General features: G+C 39.2%; 1 protein-coding gene across 1 annotated transcript in view; it reads right to left on the reverse strand.

Annotated features, from left to right (window-relative positions):
- Positions 1 to 24,468, reverse strand: part of XKR4 (XK related 4) — a 241,639-nt gene that overhangs the window by 80,328 nt on the left and 136,843 nt on the right. The window contains exon 2 of the mRNA XM_068932704.1: positions 20,240 to 20,439. Within this exon, the coding sequence (XP_068788805.1) occupies positions 20,240 to 20,439 (200 nt within the window). The remainder of the gene's footprint in view (positions 1 to 20,239; positions 20,440 to 24,468) is intronic.

Here is a 24,468-nt window from a genome sequence, read left to right on the forward strand (position 1 = left end):
GCAAAAACAGATTTAAAACCAGTCTACACACAATCCAAGTTTCATGGCACTATAGTCCTTCCTAATTATTTCTAGCCAACTTCAGAAAGCTTCACAGCTCAGGTCTCCTTGCCCCTGTTAGCCCCCTTTTTATTTGATTTGAAATCACTCTAAAGGTAAGAAATCACATTATCTGCTAGATGCTGTCTGTTAATTGCTCCTGCAGATAATGAGCACCCTAAGGGGCAAAAAAGGTTACAAGGCCTATAGAGACATATCACAAATGCATAATTTATGCTTCTGCCGATAGTTAACATAGCAATGTTTCTGTGTGCAGGGTCTATCTTTTGCAGTTCAGCCTCCAGCTTTTCAGCTATTTCATTGTGGATGGTTGACCATTAAACAAACTAGTGAAACCGCCCCCCCCCCCCCCCCCCCCCAAATCTGCTTAGGGCTTTTTCCTCCTAAATTGTCTTCTGTCATATGCCTCACCTATTCAATGGTGAAGGAATTTCCATTTCCCTGCTCTTTGTTCATCTCCTCGTTTCTGTGCTTGCAGTCCAGAATAAGTGCCAAGTGGTGAAAAGTGTTCAAAATGATTAATTTGGCATCTTGTATTGCTTGATTGCAACGCAGAAGTTATTAGTACAAATGAGCAATGACTGTAGGACCTTTGATGCAATTGTTATTTTGTTGATGTTGACAAAGTATAATGTCTGTGTTGACATAAAGGTGTTACTCAGTGGTTATTAGGGTCTTTGAGGCAGTGAAAGTAACTCTGCAGTGTGTAACAGGTATTTATAATGATTAGAGGAACATCTGTAAAATGTAGTGCAGGATCTGAACACCTTCTATCTATCTGTGTGAACTAGTTAAATCAGGCTTTAGGAGTGGGCCAGATAGTTCATAGTCCATTCCTAGAAGACCAGTTTCCTTATGCATCCCCCTTTCAAAGAAAAAAAGATACAGTATTTGTAATACAAGTGCTTGCCATCAAGGGTATTTAATCAGCCTCTGAACTTTTCTCCTTTGCCCTAACAGTCCTTTGAAACAACTCACAGATTTTAGTGGTGTCTGTACTGTTCTGGTCAAATGATCTTACTGATGAAATCTCATTTATCTCCTGATTCACTGAATTCAGATTGTATCTGTCAGTACGAATAGCACAAACCCGTTGTACAAGGAGACTCCCAAGGTATCACATTACAGCCTTTTCTGTACAGGCTGATCTCCTTGCAGGTGGAACAAGCCGTTCCCTGACACTGAAAGCAGCTCTTTGTCACTGAGCTAGAATATCTGTCTAGACATTATAACTCATTGTATGACCCGTGACAGCATTAAGTCACAAACATTTTGCAAAGTCTCTGTCATTACTGCAGGTCCAATGCACAACTGCCATGAGTTCAACAGTGAGGTTTTTATGTGCAGCATTCTCCTTTACTATTCATGTTAATCTAACTTTTAGCGCAAGGCTTGTGTAATAAGGCAGGAAAACTTTTCATGGAAGAGGAATCCCGAATTCCTTGGAGTCTAACACAGTGAAAACTCCCTGCATGAGCAGTGAACCACATGAGAGCTCTCCATCTGCAAATTTTGCAAGCAGCTACCTTGCAATGGAAGATGCAGAAAAAAGTAAGTGTCCATCTCCCTTGATTTTAGTCATCTTAAAATTAGATATTGAAACTAAACTGATTAGCTGGGCTCCATCTCCAGTCTATCTTAGATGCTTTACAAGAAAGACAGAAACCCCTTCAGATGACTCTTTCTCTTAAATGGCTGTAAAAGTACCTTGGACTGGACACCTAACTTTTCGCAGAACTAAAACACATACAGTTTCCTCAAAATCATCTTCACAGTTCAGCAAGGATTTAAATATGTGCCAAGCTTTTCGAGTCTGAGTAACTTGAATCACATGGATGAGGATCTTGTTATGCCAGCACTTGATGCTTTCTTGAACTGAAACCTTAGCTCTATGTGGCTGCCTCTGTTACAGTCCAGGCTGCTTCTTTACACTACTAATTCTCTTTAACTTTCTTGAGCAGTAGCTTCAGTGTTTTAGAGGGCAAATGGAAAACGATGTTCTAATCTCTTGGTATTTTCAATAGATGCATTGCTTCATTTATTGCCATGCTCCGTGCTGCATGTCTGACTAACAGTTTGAAATATTTCTGCCTTCCCTTGCCTAAAACTTTAAAATTTATTTATTCTTTGATGTTATTTACTGAGACTGTTTTATCTAACTCTGTAAAGTGTCTGGGACACAGATGGTATGAAATGCTCCACACATAATAAAGACTCATTGTTCAGGCAGCTCCCAAGACAGTTAATAGTAGGGATTACAGTACTGCGCCATAAATTGTATCAGTATTGTGTAAGCAGGATATTGTTGACACTTGATATTCCCAAATAAAAAAAATATTAAAAAATCTTGTCACTTTTTTGAGGAGCTTCCAGTGTTTCCTTCACATGAGAATCTAAGGGGAATATTCAGACTGTTGACACCTTTCCCTTGTTGTAAGGCTGATTTTAGGCAAAATTTTCCTCTACAAATGGCTGAGCAATATCTACATTAAGACAAAATTTTCCTCTCTGTTAACCTAACTGTACATGTTCTTTGCATTAAACTCCCACTGGGGACAAAAAAGAGCTGGATATGCAAAGCGGCATATATAAGAAGGTATGGGTCAAAAGCCCACTGAAATCAATGGAATAAGACCAAGCCCCTCAAAAGCCACACAACAGAAAGAAGGTTGCTAAAACAAGCTCACTGCAGATAGCTTGAATTCAGGCAGGAAACAAAACAAGCCGAAACAAACATCACCTCAGTTAACATACAAATCATAAGGTGTACCTGAGCCAGACGATCAACGATGTTTGAAAGAATTGGCATATTCCAGCAGAATTCACTTAAAATAACCAACCACAGTAGCCACTGACAGTGGATGATATCTGAGAAGCATAATTCAAACTGAGTGACCTGAACTGAACCTGAGCAAGAGCCAAGAGCAGTGCGAATAGTTATTTATCAAGAACCAGAGCTGAACCTGAATGTGAAATCTTTGTACTGCTGCAATCAGAATTGAACTAATATTTTTTCCCAGTTATCAGTTCAAAATAATACATCAGCTAAAAACTGGCCTGGGAACAGCGAGACTGAGTGTCCCTGACTTTTCCAGCTGATGCCTGGTGGCAGCGGGGACGACCAGCTCATCTCTCTGCAGGTTGCCTTTACTATCTCCTGGGGCAGCAGCAGACGCCAGCACTGGCCCGTTCTTTCCCCAACATCATAGCAGCAACCTCAGGGGCCCAGGAGCCACTTAATGCAGGGCAGAGAGGGCAGGAGTCGTTCCCTTAGGACCAGCTGCTTTTCTTCCACGCGATGCTACAGAAGGAATCGATCCCACAGCATCTCAGAATGGCTTTGAGTGAAGCTTGTGCAGGATGAGAATTAAAATATACACTTAAGGTTTACCAGGTCACTTATATGTTTGCACTCTGATAGCCAGTACTGGTACCTATTTGCCTCTTGCTCTCTCAGAACAGTAAATTTCTGCTCTGTTATTTCAGAAGTGGCTTTTCAGTATCGTTGGGTTGTAGCATTTCCTGGCAAGAGGAAGGTATAATTTTAGCATATTTTAGCTTTTATGCCATGCTCTCTTGATTTTCCTCCTTTCCTCCTTTTGTTCTTTTTCTCTTAAGCAGAAATGCAACAGAAACCAGGCACTGAAGAAAATGAATGCTGCTCCCTGACAACAAAATCTAGAGCCAACTCTTGGAGTCAATTTTAATTTGTATTCCCTGGTGAAACCCTGAAGCTTACTGGGATATGGTGACACACTGGCTAGAGCAATGCGGAAAAAACAATTTATGATCATGCACATAACCACTGCTTTTCTTATTTCTTTCTCCTTTTAACTGTTTAAAGGGAGTGTTAGCAGAGGTGCAGACTTGCACCTTACTGTGACCTGGCAAGGTCAATGCATAAAGACAACACAGAAGGGGTTTTCTCACCCCCAATATAGTCCACAGACATTTTGTCATTAACTGCAGTTTGATCAGGATTGTGCTCAGAACCTAACAATCCTGACTGGGGGAACAAATAAAAACTAAAATAAATCGCTGTTTTCAGAGATTAGGTAGTTCCAGCAACGCTGCCACCACCGGCGCTGGAGAGCGCCTATGACGGCGGGGCTTGTCGGGGCTGCAGGCAGAGCTGTGACCGTAACACACCTGGGCACGAGCTACGTAGCACTGCGGCACAGCAGTGAAAACTCGGGGGAACTGCTTGTCAGCACCCCGAATACTTGTCTGGCAATCTTAAAAGCCTTGTGTTTTGTTGCTGTCTGTGCTAACCAAACTAAAATGAAGAAAGTATTCTCTCAATAGCACTGCGCTCAGACGTGCATCTGTGAGGCATTTACACCTCTGAAACCCTGACTCATGACCCTGTAGCCCGTGACCAGGGGTAGAATAAACTCTCAGTCCTGAGAACGGAGAAGTGGACATGACTCTCACGCCTTAGCTGGAAAACAGCACAGATTTAGTTTCTGTTTAACTAGAAACCTCTAATCTCAATCCTGAATCCCTCCACAGATAAATACATGGACCACTCTGTGCACCAGGCCTATTCTTCCCTATTCTTTGGCTACGATTAGATGAAATATATTTTATTTTTGTTGACTTTTTTTCCATTGTTTTTGCATAGCATTGTCTCATCTGTTTATTTGTGTTTCACTGCAGGAGAGACGCAAATAGTTTCCTTCTAGCCTGATATCCTGTGTTCCTTTTAGTATAGGACAGATCATGATAAAAATAGACTGTGAATAGCCTTATAGCCTATGTAATGTCTTTAGAGGGCTCAATATCTTTTAATGATTATATACAAAGATACTCAGCAGCCAAAGCATCTGTTTTTGACAACAGAAATGCTGGTTGAAAGAGTCACCTCCGTTTTCTTTAAAATTTATGACATTGTCTTTAAAATAAGGATCTTGTGTGAAAGGCAGGGAAGGATAAAGTGTGTTTGGGAGGGGGAATGGTGGGGAGGACAGGAAGGAAGAGGAAATGGGATTTATCACTGTAGATTAATAAACCAGAGAATGGATGTTTGGGCCGCAGTGCTTGACTGAACCATCATCAAATACTCACTGTGAAAAACTAGTAAACATTTTAGCACTCACTGGTGAGGTGCTAATGAATTTGTATGTATGTTTTTATGCCCATATGGGGGAAGCAATCAAAATCTAAATATTAGTTAATTAATACTACCCTTAATGAAAAACTTTTTCCCTCACAGCTGTCTATCAGGCAGTAAAAATGTAGACTTACTTATACATATATATAAGTTAACAATCTGAGGCGGGAACGAGATAGCAGTTACTTCAATAAAAAACCGCAATATGAAGGAAAATATAATTGTGTTCCAAACAACTCTATTTTTAAAAGATATATACATATATATATATATATATATACACACACAAAATCCAGTAATGATTTTATGGTACTTAAGTCAAGGCAGCATTATAAGTCCCCAGATGCCTTATGACTGACTTGTTATCGGTCACAAGATTACCAGATATTCATGATTTCACAGGATATCATAGAAAAACTTACCTATATTTTCATGGCTTTCAAGGTTATATAATTTCAGTTCTCTCATGGGACAACTTGTAATTTGAGTTATCAAGGATTTAGACAATTCCGGTGTGGTCAGAAAATATTAACAAATCACAGAAGTACAAGCTTTTTTTAAAGTTACAAGCGCTTATCCATTTGAAAACCAGATTGCCTATTTACATGCTTATCTCTAGATCTCTTTTCCTAACTTTAGGCACGCAATTTTAAATGTGTTTGTCAAAATAACAGGTAGAGAGTTATTGGTATGTCACTGGAAGAGGTTTTTTGCTGCATGTAAAAAGCTTGTGTTCTCATCATTAAATTCTAGCTTCCTCCAGACTTCAAATCTTTATCTTCTTTTCTTCTAAACGGTACATTTGGCAAAGTGTCTGTTTCTGAGACCAGGAATTTTTTATTTGAGAGCCATCTTCCCATAGTCTTACCAGCAAGGGTATTTTATTTCAGGTTAGCAACAGCTCATATGTAGAAAAGTGTGTGAAAGTCTCTATCTCTCTCTCTAAATCGAGGAGTTTGTTCTACAAAATGCTGAAGAAAGATATTTGTCTAATCATCTTCTACAATACCTTGCAGTTCTGCTCTTAACCTCTCTATATGCAGTGCTCTGTCTCATCTGTTTTAAGACTGCATAATGAACTTGCAGAAAAGTTCCCCAAATGTAGGAGCAGATGAATATAAGACAAGTCAGCGTCACTGGACCTGCAGGCCAACTATTTAGTTTCTGTTAGTGATAATCTCCATGTTGTAAGACACTTCAGTGGAAAGCGTAAGAAATTTGGCAATAAACAGTTCAGGAATAACCTCCCATGAAGAAAAGGTCTTTTTCTGACACAGGAAAGTTAGACTTCTGAAACATGTAAGAATGTAAATACCTCCAGAATTGCTGGATTTTAAGCATTTACTGTCATAATTGTGACTATTATTGTTACTAATAAGGTTCTCCAATCCTTGTTCACTCTTCCTGATTGCTTGGCCTCAGTGATTCTTTGTGACAAAGTGACCTTATTTAGGCTAATTGTTTAAGAGAGCACTTTTTACTCAATGCACAATTTTGACTTTGCCACTTTTCAATTTATGTGTAGTCCTTTAGCTTTCATGCTAGGTGAAGTACAGTCGATGTGCCTTTCTAGACATCATTTGCTGCTCCGTACATTTCAACCAGCTGATATCTCCTGGAGAGCTTTCCCAGAGCTCTGTTCATTCACATTGCCTCACTTGTGTCTCAGCTTTAGGAACAAATAGCTCCTGTCTATGAGGAAGTAGATTTTACTACCCTCTTATGTGTAAGCTTTTTTCACACTGGGAGGCTTTTCATACAGAAGTGAAATGGGATCTCTCTTGAAAATGCTCTGGGTCTTTGCTTGTTCAAGCTTCAGCTAAAAATGAATTTTTACAGCTGCTTGAAGTCATTGCGAATTGAAATTTAGAACTGAAATGCTGACACCACCTTCCCCATTACAGCATTTAGCTGCTTCTGCCATACTGCAATCAGCTCTGCATTGTAAGTGTCTGTGTTGTGAGCCTCTCTGATCTAAACATTTGTTAGCTAAAATATCAATTCAATTGCAATCCATTATGCTCTGCTCAGAACTCCCATCTGGTTGCAGCAGCCGCGCTACGCAATGCGCTGCTGGGAAGCCAAAGGCCTGATCCGCCCCTTGCTTACACCATTGCAAATATGAAGTAAGCATATTTGAAGTGGATGAAATTACACCACCTCAAACCAGGTGTGGGAAAGAAGTCAGCCAGAAGTATTGCTACATAACGTAATGCTTTCCCAGGTTTGCTGCTATCCACATTTTCAAGGGAGTAAAATTCAAAGTCTGAAAAAATATTAAAAAGTAGAAAACACCTTTTGCTTTGAGGAGATGATTGTATCTCCACTTCATTTCTGCTGAAGCATCATTCAAGACATTTTCAGGCATTTCTGAGGCAGCTCTTTAAAACAAAACTGACTGCACATGAATGGAAAGTAAAATGATGCTTTCTAAAGGAAATGCCAAGACAAAGATATAAAATATTAATCACCTAGAAAAATCACTTTTTATGGAAAGCTATTTTAGTGCCTATTGTGGTTGGAAGTGAAACTACCTGATTAAAATCCCTTAGCTGGTCTCATGGTTTTCCCTATGGGATCTGCTGGAACTACAGTGGGTCTGGAAAAAAGATGATGGGAAGCCATTATCAGGTCACAGTTGCCTTGAACTCACTTTGCATGTTTTCTACCTTTCCCTGAGCAAACCTAGCAAAGAGCAGTTACTTGGGAAAGTAGAGTTTTGTGCTATAAGTAGTAATGATGACAAGCCTGCTATGAGCACCAGAGACTAAATGCTAACATGCCTGCAGGGTCAGGATCAAGAAGATCGTTAGCACTCGTTTTTTTATGGCTCTGGGGCATCTTACTTATTAAGCTTGATTACCAAGAGTGACTAACCTGGCAGTTCAAAGCCAGCTCTGAACACCTTTTCGTGTTGTGAGAAATCTGGGAAAGTTGAAACTCAACTAGCTTGTGCATGAACAGCCTTTCCCTATCTGTCGTGTCCCACCTTTCCAATCACAATGAACCACTCAATGCATTTTTCTACAGAATAGGAAAGAGAATATGAGAGCCCTAAAGGCGCTTGCTCAGATCTGAAAACAGCCTGAGGTTGCATAAGCTTTCGGAGGGCTTTGACGCAGGGGTGGCAGCAGATGACTGAAGGAGGGGGTACTCCCCGTCGCCTGCTTGCCCCTGTGCCAGGAATGACAGCACAGCTCACGGAGCAGCTCCCGAGCTACCGCAGATTTTAGCCCAGCGTATTACAGCAAGCTCAGATTGGGGTTAGCGCATTTAGCTTTACAGACTGAAAACTGAAGGGAATTGGGAAGCTTTTCGTGAGCCATTCGGTTGTCCCCTCCACAGGGGACACGACAGCAGCTTCCCTCAGAGGATTTATTTCACGCTTTTGACTCAATTATGTGAGAATGAAAGGATTCCTCTGCACTGTGAAATGTCCACAGGGTGGTAAAGAGCATGCAGACGCAATGTCTATTAAACTTAATGGACTGAGATCAATAGTGATGCACTAGGCTCCTATCATGAGATTCTTCCTGTCCAGGCTATTTAACTCACTAGAGCGCGCTGGCCACTCATGCACAAACAATATGCTAAATGCCCCAATCAAAGCTGAAACTACAAATTCTCCCTTCTGCTGTAGTAAAAAAAAAAAAAAAACTCATTAGTGATATGTTTTTAAATTGTATTCATTATAGAGAGAGAACAGAATATAGTTTACCACTTTATTAATTGACACATTACAGAAAAAATGACATCCAGAAACCCAGTATTTGAAACTTATTGTCATTATAATTTAGTTAGGGAAACCAAAAACTAATAAAATGTTTAATAGGTTTTTATCCCCTTTGGGTTAGGTGGAATTGTAAGCCCAACCTGAAAGACAGCTATTGACTGTCTTTTTGTAAAACGCTGTTTCTGTAAAACCCCAGTCCAGTAAGTAGTCCTTATTCATGGACATAGTTCCACTGACTCCTATGAGAAGGCTCCCACAGGGACTAGCTCCTGTGCCAGTCTGGACGCTTAGTTTGAGCCTCACTTTTGCGCAGGACATTCACAGATAGTGGCTGATCTCTGAGCACAAAACAGCAACGCAGTGGGTCTTGTTTATATTCACTGTTCAATATTCACCCAGTGAATGTGCTGGAGAAAAACACTAGTGCCTATAAAATAATTTATAGATACTAATCTCCATAGGTGACTTTACCATTTCTATTATATATGTTATATAGCTAAGCCTGAAAATTTTTATATTCACTGTTCAATAGTCACCCAGTGAATGTGCTGGAGAAAAACACTAGAGCCTATAAAATAGTTTATAGATACTAATTTCCATAGGTGACTTTACCATTTCTATTATATATGTTATATAGCTAAGCCTGAACTTCACACAAGATATATTTTAACACATGCAGTCCCCTTTTGACCTGGAATTGGCAGTTAAAATCACTATCAACAAAACGGATTACTCTTTTGGTAAATTTTGGCAATAAGAACAATTTTGCAAATAGGCCAAAGGTACAAGATAGGAAGCAATAATTTGGAACAACACAGAAAATGACTCACAAAATTTCAGATCTAAGTATTCTGAGTATAGCTGGATGCCTGTATTAGCTCCTTGACTGAAGCTTTAAGGGCTGATACATGACGAATAATTCAAATTGACTCTGAACTTTGCAGTATTGTGCAGTCTTTGGGTAAGAAACAATCACGACTGAAAATTCTCACTGAGGCAAATAAGCTTTCTCTGTGCCAAGAATACCTTACCTTTTTCCTCACTCATGAACAAAAATACAAGTCATAGAAAAAATAGTAACCCAAAGCACGAAACCAGGAATGGTTCCATGGAAAATGTCCTTTTAGCATAACATAAAAGAAGCAGAAGTGTATGCCCCTAACTTTCTGACATTCCCAAATAGATAAAACTCAGTGTGTAGGCAATATATCATGCTCACAGAAACTAAATGCACTTTTTAGTCTCTAGGGCTGTCTCTACTATTACATATACCTTAGCAGCTTTGTGGAGCCACTGTTAAAACTAAAACCCTGAAAAGATGACCTGAAAGTAATTTTTTTTCCTAAACTATTACTAAATTATTCTATAATCCTGTGTCAAATTGAGAAATGATATCTCTCAATCTATAAAAGCTGGAAATAGGAGAGTTTTACCATTCACAGGTGAGATTTCAGCTTTGCACAACTATGTTTCACATAGTTGAAACTATGTGAAACAAACATAGTTGAAACAAACTATGTGAAAAAGCTATGAAAAGCCAGTCTTGAAATGATATTAATATGCACAAAAAAGTTTATTAAAACATCTTAAATTCTTTCTTTCCTTTCAGACTAGCATAATATTTTAAGGTGTTGCAAAATACGTGCCTAAAGTTGGGCTCATACATTTAAATATGTGAGAAGATTTTTCAAGATTTAGTAAAGAAGGCACCCAACTAAATCTTTGGAGATCAGCTGATTTATTGAAGCCTTTCAACAGGATTTTGAAGCTTAACTGGAGACATCTATTCCTGCAAATTTAGATAGGATATGTAACTGGCCAGAAGGAAGAGTATTAAAAGAGTAGCAGTAAATCATATAATAAATCTTCCTAATATTGTTTTTAATGATTTTTTTTTTTCTGTTAAAATGACATGTGCAAATTTCATGGTGGTGTTACGAAGCCTCATTGCCTTTCATTCAGAATGACCTGCGTAATATATTCATTATTTTCCCTATGATATAATGAGTGGCAAAAAATGAGTAAGGTGTGACAAAGCTGCACAAAAAGCATTTTCTCCATTGTATCACACACTGATATTGATAAAATATAGTGTTATGTGATCCTGTGGTCTTTTCATAATCATTTAATATGAACTAAACAGAGTCCCTGGGACAATGATATAGGCACAAATTCAGTAAAAAAGAGCACTGCCAGTACTTATTATTTGGAAAAAAATGTGGAGACCGTTTTGCTCTTGTTCCTGATTTTGCTAGAGAAATGATTTTTTTAAAGTATTTAAAGAGAGAAGAAAAATTCTCACTAACTTCTTCTCTCTTTGACTTTCAGCAGTTGAGGTCCTGTATACTGGTATTGTTATGGATATGCTGAGGAACAACACCACCACTCCGCATTCTGCCAACATCCTATCTCCATGACAATACCTATCACATGGTGTACATTGTCTTTCTCTTACATAAAGTTGTATTGATATATTTTATCTACAGATATGTGCACAGACAGGGATAGGACATCTGGAAACAAAAATTCAACTGTTGGTTTGGAGACATCAATTACATCAAGGTACTGAGGAAGAAGAAAGGTGAAAAAAGTTAAGTGAAAAAAGTTATAACTGATGGATGAGAGCTGTGGTCTGGTAGGTGATGAAGTTAGTGAAAGAACAGTGTTTAATGCATGGAAAACTGAATTGGTTAATGCAAGAACTGAGAATTATTGTTGAAATTTGTTGTGGGCAACAAAACAGCAGAAATATAGTCATGGATGCAGGACACAGAACAGAGCGAGTAACAGGGTTACAGAGACATCATGGACTCATAATCACTGCTGTGATACAGGTACCAAAGTTGTTATTCAGAAAAGATGGAAATCATGGCAAAAGTGGTGTATGTTAATGGAATGACAGACTGAAGATTGAGTAAGGGATCTCTGATGAAATAGATTTTGTTTGCATACAAAATTACTTTGGGGAAAGATAATGGGTAGTTGTTAGAGTCGGCTGTAGACTTCCAGAGTTAAATCTGGATATGAACAGAGTTGTTCAAATCATTATTATGGGGAGAAATTCTGCTGAGAACTGTCCCATTAGGGCAGACTTTGATTTCTCAGATGTAGTCTGGAGAACAAATGCTACCAGTAATAAGATAGACTAGATGTTTTGGAGTGTGACAATTGGCAGATTTTCTGATAGAAAGCAGAGATGCTTCTGACAGAACTTACTTACAGTAAGTACTGAGGATGTTTTAGAACAGCTAATTGTAAAAAATAGCATTGGATCACATGAATGTCGGTTCAATTTAAATAAAATGGAAAGATAAACAAAAATAGATCTGTCAATAAGAAATTTAAGGAAACTAGTGAGGGCAACAAGACTTAATTGTTCAGGGACTTCACTGTGGAGGTAGTTTAGATTTTCTTTAAGCCAAACCATGACAGAACTTTTGGAACTTTTAAACCATGCAAAGAGACAAACTTCTGGAAACGGCCTCCAAGGCTAGCTATATGCAAGCTCACCTCAAAAACAATGCCTAGATACAAGAAATGGAAGAAGGATGACCAGCAATAAAAACTATGCCTCATAGGTTAAGAGGTATGTAAAAAATGGGTATTACTAAAAGTCAGGAGAAATTAGACCTTTTCATATAAACGTAAGTGAATAGTAAGTTGTTGTTTAGAAATGTAAATAAGAACAAGAAAAGAACTGGAGAGGCTTCTGTGCAGTGGGAACAGGGGAGTAAGGTGAAAATTGAAGATAATCAAGATATGGCTTCAAAAAAAATAGAAGCTTTGTTTTAATTTTCAGTAAGTGCAATAGAAACAACGGACCAAAGACAGAACCAGCTAATGGGAAATGAGAACAGCAAACAAATCTACCTCATCATAGGAAGTTAAACTCTGAGGTTAATGTTTTCACTTAGTAGAACTAGAAGATCTCTTTTCCAGGATCCCAAAAGAGCTGGCACAAGAAATTTGACTTGTGGCAATAAGCATCTTAAATAACTCTATCCACTCAAAGCTGGTATCACATGACTGAAAAATAGGAAATGTGGTGAATTATACAAATAGCTGGCCAAAACAGGCCTATAATGTGCACCTCAATAGAATATAAGGCTTTAGATCAGCTTTTAAAGGAAAAAATAATTGCAGATGAGGATAAAATGCAGGTAGAATGAATTGTGGATGAACACAGAACAGGATGAAAAGTAACATGTATTTGCAAAATGTAGATCACAAGAGAGCCACAGAGTACAGACTAACTTGATATATTTCTTCTATAACTGCTTTCCTCAACAAATAAATGTAGTAGATCTAATCTGCCAAAACTTTTTCAGTACAGTGATTACTATGCTAATGGCACTGGTAAAACTTGAGAAGATGAGGATTAGTAAAAGATAGCCAAGGCAGGTAAAGAAATTAGTTAAAGAAAGATGATGCAGGATTGTGTTGAAGTGCTCTTAGGCTGGAGCAGCATTACTAGTAAAGTTGTTAAGTACTGCTTGCTCTTGGAACCAATTTTGTTCAGTGGCCCTGGTTTAAAAGGACAGTGATATCTGGAAAAGATAGGAGTACTTTGGAGGCTGGAAAAATAGGAATAAGATGAAATTTCACTGCTCATATTTCATTGCTAATAAAAAATTTTGAAGTAATTGAGACCTCATCAGAGTGACATGACACCAGAAAAGCCTGAGTGTTTTGAAGCATCATGAAGTAACCAGGATTAACCAATGAGAGGCTTGAGTCCAAAGGGAATTACAATCCTAGATAATACCTAGTGAGATACTGCTTCTAGAAATTTGAAAGCACTGCTGAAACGTAATCTGTACAGTCTGGGTAATCTTTATTCAACAAAGATGAATTCAGATTGGAACTGATGAAGAGAAAGTCTATGAAGATCAAGAGAATGAGGAACCTCTCATGAGATGAGAATGAGTAGCAGGATGAATGACTTACTTGCTTATCTGTTGTGTCTTTTATCCCCTAATTCCCTCTGTCCATCACAGTAGTCCTACTGGGCAGGGGTGATGGGAATAGTGTGATGGCTTGTCTGGAGCTATGTGTGCTTGGACTGGCTGGTGGCTGGTGCTGAACCAAATGAATAACAGCTGAAGTTTGCCTGCCTTTCTCTTAGTGGAGGCTCTAATCTGTCTTTTTTCACCTCTAACTTGGCTGCTTTTTTTCTACAACACTTAAAGAAATGTAATCATCTTTGAGATGTGTGCTGCTCTTTCATATTTGATTGAAATAATCCAGTGGTTCTGAAGTTGTTAAAAGTGAGGACTGAAGGACACAGATGGACTATATAATCACGTAAACCTTATCTCCGTAGGGAACAGGTGTAAAAACAGGGATACTGCAAGATAATACAGGGACAGGCTGCTGATGAAATTAAAAAGGCAGGGCAGCAGAATCTATCAATCAGAGAATTACTCTTCCAACTGATATACTGGGACAAAGAATATATCCAGTTTTAAGATTCTAATCAGATTATGGAATGGGTAATATAATATAATTGCCTTCAGAAAGTTCTCTCCTGCCCTATCAGAAACAAGGATGTGGTAATATGATGGTTTTATCCTGATGAGTGCAAGATAGCATTTTAAGACTTGCAAAAGGGTCATGTAGATCAATTTAACCCATTGCAGATGACATTTATTCCACAGTATGCCATATTTGTTAATCTTTGTCACTGCAAATCTATTTTACCAAGTTGCAGGGAGATTCAGGGAATACTGCTTGCTCTGCTTTTCTTTCTCTCTGGAAAGGCTTGCTGCTTGATTGCAATGGTGCAGAACCTTGACAGCACAGAGAAAAGCAATGGCAACATGCCCAGGACTCAAGCGCTGCACCTTATTTCCATACAAATATACACTGAATTCTATAGGATTTTAAATCAGAATACTTCCTTATTTAAAGAGTACTTCAAATGTACACAACATTTTACAGTGTAATCTAAAATTGCTGTGAAGGTCACAAAAAAGGAACAGCCGTGTAAAGCATAGCCCTATCCTTGCAAAAAGCTGTAAAGACTTAAATGGCTTTCATTCATTATGTTGATACGAAAAGAGTTTTAATTCCTGATGCATGAGGGTGAGTTTTGCCAGAGGAATTTGTAATGAACTAGCTAACACATAATTTCCTTCTACCAGATAAAGTTAGGACCTATTCACCAAGTCATAAACTACTAGCAAGTCTTTGAAATACTTGTTCAGCTCAGGTGTGAACACCAATATGTTTGAAGAGGAAGCACTGGAGAGCAATCCCTTGTGGCACTGTTAATTTCTGCTCACTGCTTGCAGTGTCAGCATATGAACAGCACTGGCGTTTCCAACAGCGTTAGTAGAAAATGGGAAAAGGGTTGACCCGTGATATTCCTTGAAAATACAGTTTCAATAGACTCGAGGGGTCCTACTGAAATTTGGTAACTTCAGTGAAACTTGATGAATTTATAAATTGTTCTAGATTTCTCATTTTGCTTCTGCACTACTGTCAGTCTCTATTAAGAACTGTACTTTTTTAAGATATAAACTTTGATTAGACTTTGATTAAACTTTGATAGAGACTTTGATTAATTGTACTATATGGAGAAGATAGAACCATCCCTCCCCAGGGACTGATGGGGAAAAAAAACTTCAGGTGCCCACTAGCCAGCATAATATGCAGTAAATAGTACTGAGAAGCTAATTTATAATTTAAACAATGTGTTAATTACTACAGTATAAATAATGAAACCTATGGGAAATCTAGGGAGTAATCCTGTCTATCTGCTCATCTAGAAACAGTTAGAGCACCGTGACCTTGAGTAAGATAACAGAGGCTGTATGCTAACATATAGGACTCTCCTTGCAGTCAGATCAGCAGCAGGCTTCTTTGTTTGCTTGCTTTTATTAATTTTAGGAAAGAAGTCATTCTGAAATCAAATAGCATGGTGGAAAATACAAGGAAATAAAAGGAAAGGGCCACGGGATCTGAGAGAGTGAGTCCCAAATGAGGGGCCATGGGAAGGGACAGCCCTGACCTTCCCTACCAACCTGACACCATATCTTCACCCGCTTTTCAGTTCTGGCATCACCATGGGTGTGACTGGATCCCACTGGGATTCAGCCAAGCTAGCAAAAGGGCAAAGAGAAGTGTCCAGGTGGCCCAATGTGCAGCCACATGAATGCCAGTGCTGGCCCGAGGGAAGTGATGGGAATATGCAGCTTGGGTCAGGTACCGGCCAGGACTTTTAGTGATTCTCTCGGAGATTTTCAGTGGCAGCCTGCAGTTTGGTTGGCTTAAGGTGATCGTAGAAGCAACCCCCGAGCCAGTGTGCCCTTCCAAGTGTGTCTATCACTTTGTCAGTCCTAAGGTATGTCAAGTCAGTAGAAAAAATATAGTGAGAGGTGATCCTCATGTTGGATGTCCAGAAACCTAACCAAGAAAGGATCTGAAAGCCTTGCCATGATCTTGCCATGTCAGCAAATCTACATCATGGTTAGTCTATGACAGTTTATTGTGGAAGTGTTAGCTTATAGCGGGCTGTGAAACTAATGCTTTTTTACTGAGTAGCTTGAAGGGTAAAGGCATTCTTAAGGGCATTATTATGTGTAGCTTTCTAAATTCATTGGGTAATCAAAATATGAGCACTTTCAACTTTTGTATTCCAGTTCTCTTTAACTTGGAGCTAGATCCACTAAAGGACTTAGGTGCCCAGCCCTTGGAGCAGAACTGAAAATACAAAGTGAGAGTCCCAGGTCCATGAATAGTTTTAGTTATCAAAACTGAGATCAATTAACCTGTCCTGGGCTATTGCAGTTAGACTGCTTCCAATATTTGAACTAGTTCCCTTGCAGACCATTTAGACACTTCTGTCCACATATATACTCTTGTATAAACAGATGCATGCAGGATCAGCAGCAGTTGCTTCAGTGACGAAGAACAAAATGGACTTTCTAACCCTTCTCCCCCGACATGCAGGGCTGCTACGTTCCTCCTGCAGTTCCCACCTGAAGTAGGACTGGCGGAGACAGTGAATCCCACCGTGATGCTGCTTAGAAGATGATTTTTCTACAGAGTAACTAAGGGAGAGAAGAAAAAGTAACAGTTTTTTGGAGCTGCAAGAAATTGCCATGGGAGAGCTGCACCATGGAGCACATGAAGAAAAAGGAAGGGAGACAGACTCTCACTAGGAAAAGATTGAGAAATTACTTCTTTTTCAAGGCACATCTGCCTTCTAGAGAGGGATATATTTCTGCAAACACAAGGGCCTCATCAGGGTAGAAGAGGTGGAGGTTACACATAAAATGGGTAAGAGGAGGCTAGCTCAGCTCTGGGTAGTCCAAGATCATAATGAAGTTCCCCTACAGCTTCTTTCAGCCCTTACATTTTGGGAGGGACCTGGTTGCTGGCTATAGGCAGAATAAGGAAGATCATTGCCTCTAATTTCCATCAGTTTTGGTGAGATCTTAAAGAAATCACCTTTGCAGATAATAAGCACGAGATTTTCGTACTGTTTCATCAACACTCAAATTTCTCTGGGTACCAAAGTTTAAGAGGCCCACAACTCCATACGAGGGTACCAAAGCTTAAGAGGTCCACCACTCCATACTGACTGTTTATGACATCCTGTGTAAGTAGTGTTTTGCTGTAGCGGTCCCTGTACAGTGGCAGATAAACCTTACTAGAAGGTTACATTTCATTTTTTTAACTCATGCTTGGGGCTTGCTTGGGCCCAGGCAAATGCTAGTGCTAAATGATCCTTGTGGTGTGTCCTCTAGGCATTTGAAATGGCCTTAATTAGTACGTATGTAAAACTCAGAGGGAGGGTTTTGCAGACATTGCTATCTTTAAGTACGTACAGTCTTTCTCTTGATCTTGGTAAGTATCTGCGCACATGCCTGTATGTACTTTTTCCCTGGAGCAGCACTTAGGGACTAGAAGCAGGAATAATCCACACCTGGTAACTCTCATAACAAAACCAGTAATCCACAGTCACACCGACTGCATTCTTTTGTTGGAGTGATACTATTTTGGTGTATTTGGAATGGAAAATATGCAAGTTTATAAATGCACCATTTAACAGTTTTTCTTGTGGTCATTAATGACATGATAAGAGCCTGGACCAGAAATGCTGGGACTCAGTTGTCATGATAATTCTGTCCTGTATGGACAGAGAACTAAAAGAACAATAGCAAAAGCCAAACAAAGAAAATTAATTAGAACCTATGTTTATTGATCCATGTTAGAAATCTATAACAGGCTCAGTGAGTGGACAGCTAATTGAAGCTTATGGCTAGGCCTTTTTAAACACCCAACTGTAGCGTGAAACCACTGAGAGAAACTATGCAGACTTGCAGTAAATCTGTTATCCTAGTCATCCTATAGTACAATTTATTATCTTTAACTTTTTTATTTAAAAAGTACAGAGAACAGAGAAAGCTATTTTCACAGTTGGCAAGGTACTAACACATATCAATTTTCATCAGGAGAACATAATTTTACCACTATTTAAGAAAATGTCACATCACTATTTAATTTTCCCAGTTTTTTAAATGAGGCCTCTTCCCCTGGGAGGATGGAGGAAAATGGGGGAAGAGGGGATCAGTAACTGTTTTCAGCCTTCTCTGCTGAAATGCATAATTATAGCTTTATCCCTTTCTGGTTTCTGATACACAGATTTCACAGAGTTGATTGCACGCTTCAGGAACCATCTTTGCCTTCTAAATTGAAACATTTCAGGTTTCTTTTAATTAACAATCATTTGCAGAGTACATCACAGGCTTAGTGCCTCACCAGCCACATTTCTCATAGGCAGATCTATTATTGCACAAAAATGAGGGCAAGAGTCCTTCTATATTAATAGTTTATGAAGGTAGCTAAATTATAGCTGACCACACAGTATTCTGGCTCTGTTCCTCTCTTAAGCCTCTCTCTGGAGGGCCAAAGCTTCCTGAATGATAATGCCTTCTTCTGAATGATAATAGTTTGGACAGCTTAGTGTGGGACATCACCACTTTGAGAAACAGCTGTAAGAAGCGCTTAGATAACCTTCTCCGTACAGAGCACTAACTAATTAAAACAGAAACTTTGGCTTTCTTTTCCCCTCAAGGTGATAGAGTTTTTGAGCTAAAGAAACAAAATCAAAACACACGGGAAGCAGGACAGCCCTTATTACATTTCAGTTCTAAGGGGAGGTAAATGCAAAGTCCCAGATTTATCCTCAGGAAACTGCTCAGGATCAAGGTCTTCACACATTTATCCACCCTGTGCCCAGTTCTTTTGCAGTTAATCAGTCTCACTGCATGCTGCACATAATAAGCTAACTAGATTGAGAGCTTCTTGGAGCAAGGTTTTATCACATGCTTTTATCCTGTACAGTGGCAAGTGCATGAACTGTTTCTTAAAAACAAAGAGTAAATATGCTGCTTTCCCTCCCTCTCTTCCTCCTTCCTTTCTCTCTTCCTCCTTCTATCCCTTCCTCCCTTCCTTCCTTCTATGACTCTCTCCTTCCTTTTCTCCTTCTCTCCCTCTCTTCCTCTTTCCCTCCCTTCCTCCTTCTCTCCTTCCCTCGTGACATTTCTGCTTTCTTGTGGATCTCAAGTCCTCACTCACCTGTCAATAGTTCCTGCCCACATGCAGCCACAACACCACCTCATTGCACTAAAAAAACCTGATGCAATAAGAAAGGAAAGTTACGAGCTAGGCTAAAGTTGCATCAAAAAAAAAAAAGTAGAGAATGGGGTATTCTCATAGGTAACAGGCCTGCATCACTGCCTGAGAACATCTCTGGAAGGACATATGCATGAATTTATCATTTTAAACAAGCTTGATGATAGCAACATCAACCTAAGAGGGAAACTGAGAGCTTGAAGGAATAAGTATTCTTGCAGTGCTCAGCAGCTGCTATGTATTATTTTAGAGAACCGACAGAATAGCTGTTTCCTGCTGTGCCATTTTCTATTTTACAAAATACCACACGAACGTCATTGCTGGAGTCTGGAGGGTTTTGAACATTCACGGAAAGAAGCATAGAGAAAAGACCAGTAGTTTGATTGATGCAGTTTTCACATTGGCCCAGTGGATAATCAGAAAAGCTCTTCTATCACAAGGATATGCAGAAAGCAAAATGTTATAAATCCTACCCACAACATAGGGCCAATAACAAATGCTAAAAAAACCCAACAACACAGGCATTCTTGACAGAGTCACTGTTAAAAGCTTAATAGCAGCTAGCAGGCAAGATCTGTTCTTATACAAGGAGTACAATGCTCACAGCAGTTTGAAAGGATAAATATGTATGTATAGAAATTACATCTTCCTAAAATGATAAAAAAGAAATAGACTAAATGAACCCCTACCTTGGAGAGCCTGGAGTGTACGAGTCTGTACAACAATACAGAGCTGCAGGACCAGCTGTGGTGCACTTTCCAGAAACGTGGCTAGCAAATGCAGCATACTCACATCTGCATACTCATACACCATTTTCCAATAAAACCGCCATCTGTCATTCTCTCCACTCCGTCGACTCCGGATACCCAAGTATATAGTATGGAAATACCTAGAAATAAAAGAGAGAAGTTATAAAAATGTAGGAAGATATTTTATAGGCAATTCTGCTGCTCAGAAATAGCTCACATTTTCTCAACATACTACAATATAATGAACATTTATTTACAGGCAGTATCGTATTGCAATTTTTAAAAGTTGATGTGATGGGAGTAAACTGAAGATACACTTGCTTAAAACTGCTTTGAAAAGCTTAGCATTGTCTTACTTGTTAAATATTATTCCTCTTAAAACAGTTTTTTAAATTGACATATAAGGTAGATGAGTTGATCATATGGCCCTATCTCAGAGTCTGTTCAAGTAATGGGGAAACATAGCTGATTTTCTAGTGCCGTCTGCTCAGAATCTGCAAAGAATGAAGCTCATTTCTGGGTTGCCCCATGTGGACTTGGAAGATGACCTGCACTGCAAGCCCAGGGCCCTGGTATGGCATTGTCCTGCTTTTCCAGAGGTCTAATGAATTTATTAACATGTTTCAGATACTACCAAACATAAAGTGCTTTTTCTCACAGACTGATTATTTTAGGAGGGGAGAAGAGCTAGCTGTGAGTTCCTATTTTTGGAGGAGAGGAGATCTAGCTGAGAGTTCCCTTGGTGATTAGAAATGACTCACTACGATAGTTCCCCTGCAGGAGCAGCAGAGTGTAGAAGCGGAAGCCACAAGTCCAACAGGCTGCTGCTATTGACAGTCGTAACCAGAAGACGATGGAAGTAATGGACTAAAACCACATCAGCTCTGGTAGCCTGTGCATCCTACTAGAGTGCCCTCTGGGGCGGTTAACTGACCTGGATCTCTCTGTTTCTCTTTCCATATCACTCACATCCTCATCCTGAAAGCATTTCCTTACAATTTTTAAAATATATTTTCACATCATTTTTTCTTAAGTGAAACTATATTTTCTAACTAGGAAAAGCTGTAGTAATTTTTAAACACTTCCAAAATTAACTGTTTGAATTGATTAAGATAAAACATTTCAGTGTTTTATCGTCCTTCTCACAAGCCCTTGTCTTAAAATCCTTTTCATAACTGGCACAACACAGTGAACTGATGGACCTTTGTATATAGGCTACATTCAGCCTCTCATCCTTCTCCAGTTCAGCTGTAACTCCACCTGTAATTTCTGGCAATAGGAACATTTTTGGACTCTGGCAGGCAGAAGTTGCCCCAGTGAAGAATCGCTGCTGTCCCTGTACCCAAAGTGATGATGCACACATCACTGGAAAGCAACAGCTTTTCTCAGGAATATGCATCAAACAAAAACAGGGAGTAGCACAGAGAAATAGCTGAGAAGCCAGATCTGACTCTGCATTTCTCTTGACAACTCACATCATAGCAACATAAAAGGAAAATATAAATTTAAAATATATCAGGCGGTTTTGAACTTTATCAAAGTCCCATGCTGGAACAAAACAGTGGTAAACCACTCACAAAGTGAGACCCCAGAGAAACAGTGATCAAGAAACCAAACTTACTTCTCATGCAAAACACTGAGAAGATCTAGATGGGTTAGAGCATGGTGAGATGACAGGGGGTCTCTGGTGTCCTCACAGCTAGGTACAGTGAGATTATCCAGGAAACGGCCCGATGTCTGGCTCTAGAAGGAGCCACAGAGGTGGAAAAGCATTTTTTTTGGTGCAGTTCTGATAACTGGGTTCATTGGACCTTCAAGTTCCTAATCACAATCGGTTTAATTGCCCCTCAAACTGACTTTACAGTCCTGAAGCACAACAGAAACAGGTAAGACTTACATATCCTTCCGCTTTTTTTTTTTTTTTGCCCTCCCTCATGCATCCTTCCAAAGAGCATGCATGTCAATATTATACATAGTTGGGCAGACATCATCTTCAATATCCTTTTCGCGAGCTATCATAACCCTTGCTATAAATACCTAAAGTAGCTTTGGCTGCAGACGGCTGTGCCAGGAGGCTCTAGCCCTGCCAATGAAGCCATCTGCAACGTCAGTTCTACAGCATTTGTGCAAAAAAAAACTTTTGCTATTATGAAAATGACACGCTGTGCCAGGCAATGTCCCCTAAGGTTCTTTACCTGCTCTGTGGAGTGGCTGTGCATGGCAAATGCATCGTGATTAATGAACCCTTACGGAAATATTTCCTCTTTCATTGCACTTCATTGTTTGAAACACTGGCAGTGAGTTATTGGGGATTGGGGAGTCATTGCTCTTTGTCTAGTTAGTGCTCTACCAATCCAGACACAAGAGGCAGAGGAGGAAGACACTTTCTCTTTTTACACACTGGGGGCCAAATTTCAGCCTCATGTGTTTTTTCTGTCCTATCAATTTTGGCCAAATTAATTGCAGGCTGAAATGAGCATTTACACACACAATTACTATCTCTGATTTATAGGCACAGTCAGGTGATTAGACAGCTAAACATTCTCATTTGCATCCACAATTTAATTGCACCAGCAATTGATGTTAGGTGTGCAAATTAGCAGTTAATATGATAAAAAGATGATTTCATAAAATGCTTCATATATCAAAGACACTTTTCCTATAGTGAAATTAAAAAAAAAAGGGAAGAAAGAGCTTGTCTTGTTATGATTTCCAGATATAGCTTCATACTGCAGTAATGGCACATCCCATTTTATGCATATGCATTATATAGTTGTATCTTAGATAACCTCACTGGAGCTCTACTGTCAGCAAATGCCATACCAACAGAGGTATACCACTCAGCGGTAGTTCCTCCCTCAGAGAGCTTTTACCGTTCTGGTCTTCTGGTATCAGTCTGGTGGAAATTCACATTTTGGTACGTGTGCAGATTGTGGTCTGTACATACGGCTACTCTAACAAGATATAGGAAGAATTCATGACGACCCTGCACGGGAAAATATCTTAGGTTCATTGTAGTGTAAAATTGTGCCAATGAACCAGAAAGTGCAGACGGATGTTTAATTATTTCAGTTGCTATTGTATATGGAAACCTCACATAGACTCTTGTGCAGGTGCTGTATGAATATACAAAAACTATATCCTTTTCCTCAGAGAGCTTTTGACCGACAAGGAAAAAAAAAAGGGCTGAAGAGGTGAGAATTTGAGCACCAGAGGGAGAAGGCAAGAAAGTAGGAGTGGAAGGTATGGTAAAAAGAATACCATCTAATAACGTTGCTGCTCCACCCAATAAATCAAGATTCTCTTTTTAAATTTCTGAATTCATTAGGAAAGTTAAAAACAAATAAAAGACTCCCATCTCCCTAAAATTCCACAGTTTTATAGCTCTCATGTTTGTGGATAAAAGCTTAGAAGTAACTGCATTTCCTAAAACTCTAAGTCAGAAGACTATAAAATGTTCTATTAAAAAGCAATACCAAACCTTATTTTTAAATTGCTCACTTTTTGAAGCCTGAACACTGCTTGAGTTTTCAACACTGATGTAAACAAACTTATTATTCAGAATGGAGAGAAAAGAGCAGGAAGCATTACTTCCCATCTTCCTGATAATCAGATAGCAACATATAGATTGTTATTCGAGGCTTAATGTTTTTTTTACCCTCTAGAGGAAATATAGAATGCTTCAGCCTTTAATTGCTTTAATTTATTTCAATACATCACAGAGCACAGTGTACAAAGCATTGATAAAGCATAACCCTGAAGGATGTAAATCTGAGACAAGATCATGAGTGGCATTCTTGTTGCATTATATTAATGACGGAAGGCAGTAAAGTCAAAAACAGATAAAAAGCAGGCTCGCCCTTGCACGGCCCACAAGAAGTGCTCAAAATGCAAGACAAACAGGAGAAAGAAGCACGACTGTTTGTAGTTGTGTATTTCTGTACTGAGGACAGAGACGTTCATTCTGATCAGAAAGTGGTTCTCCAGTTATTTCAAGAGTCCTCATTTTGCTCCAGGTTTACATCCTAAACCTGAGGAGGGTCAGCATGGACTGGGTACCTACATTTGAAATACTTCTGGTGACACTTTAATTACATGATTAAAGCATGCCCAGTTGTGCATTTAATTGAGATGTGGTAGTATAATTATATGATAATACCAAATATTTA

Source organism: Struthio camelus, chromosome 2 (assembly GCF_040807025.1).
Source record: "Struthio camelus isolate bStrCam1 chromosome 2, bStrCam1.hap1, whole genome shotgun sequence".
Taxonomy (NCBI): domain Eukaryota; kingdom Metazoa; phylum Chordata; class Aves; order Struthioniformes; family Struthionidae; genus Struthio; species Struthio camelus.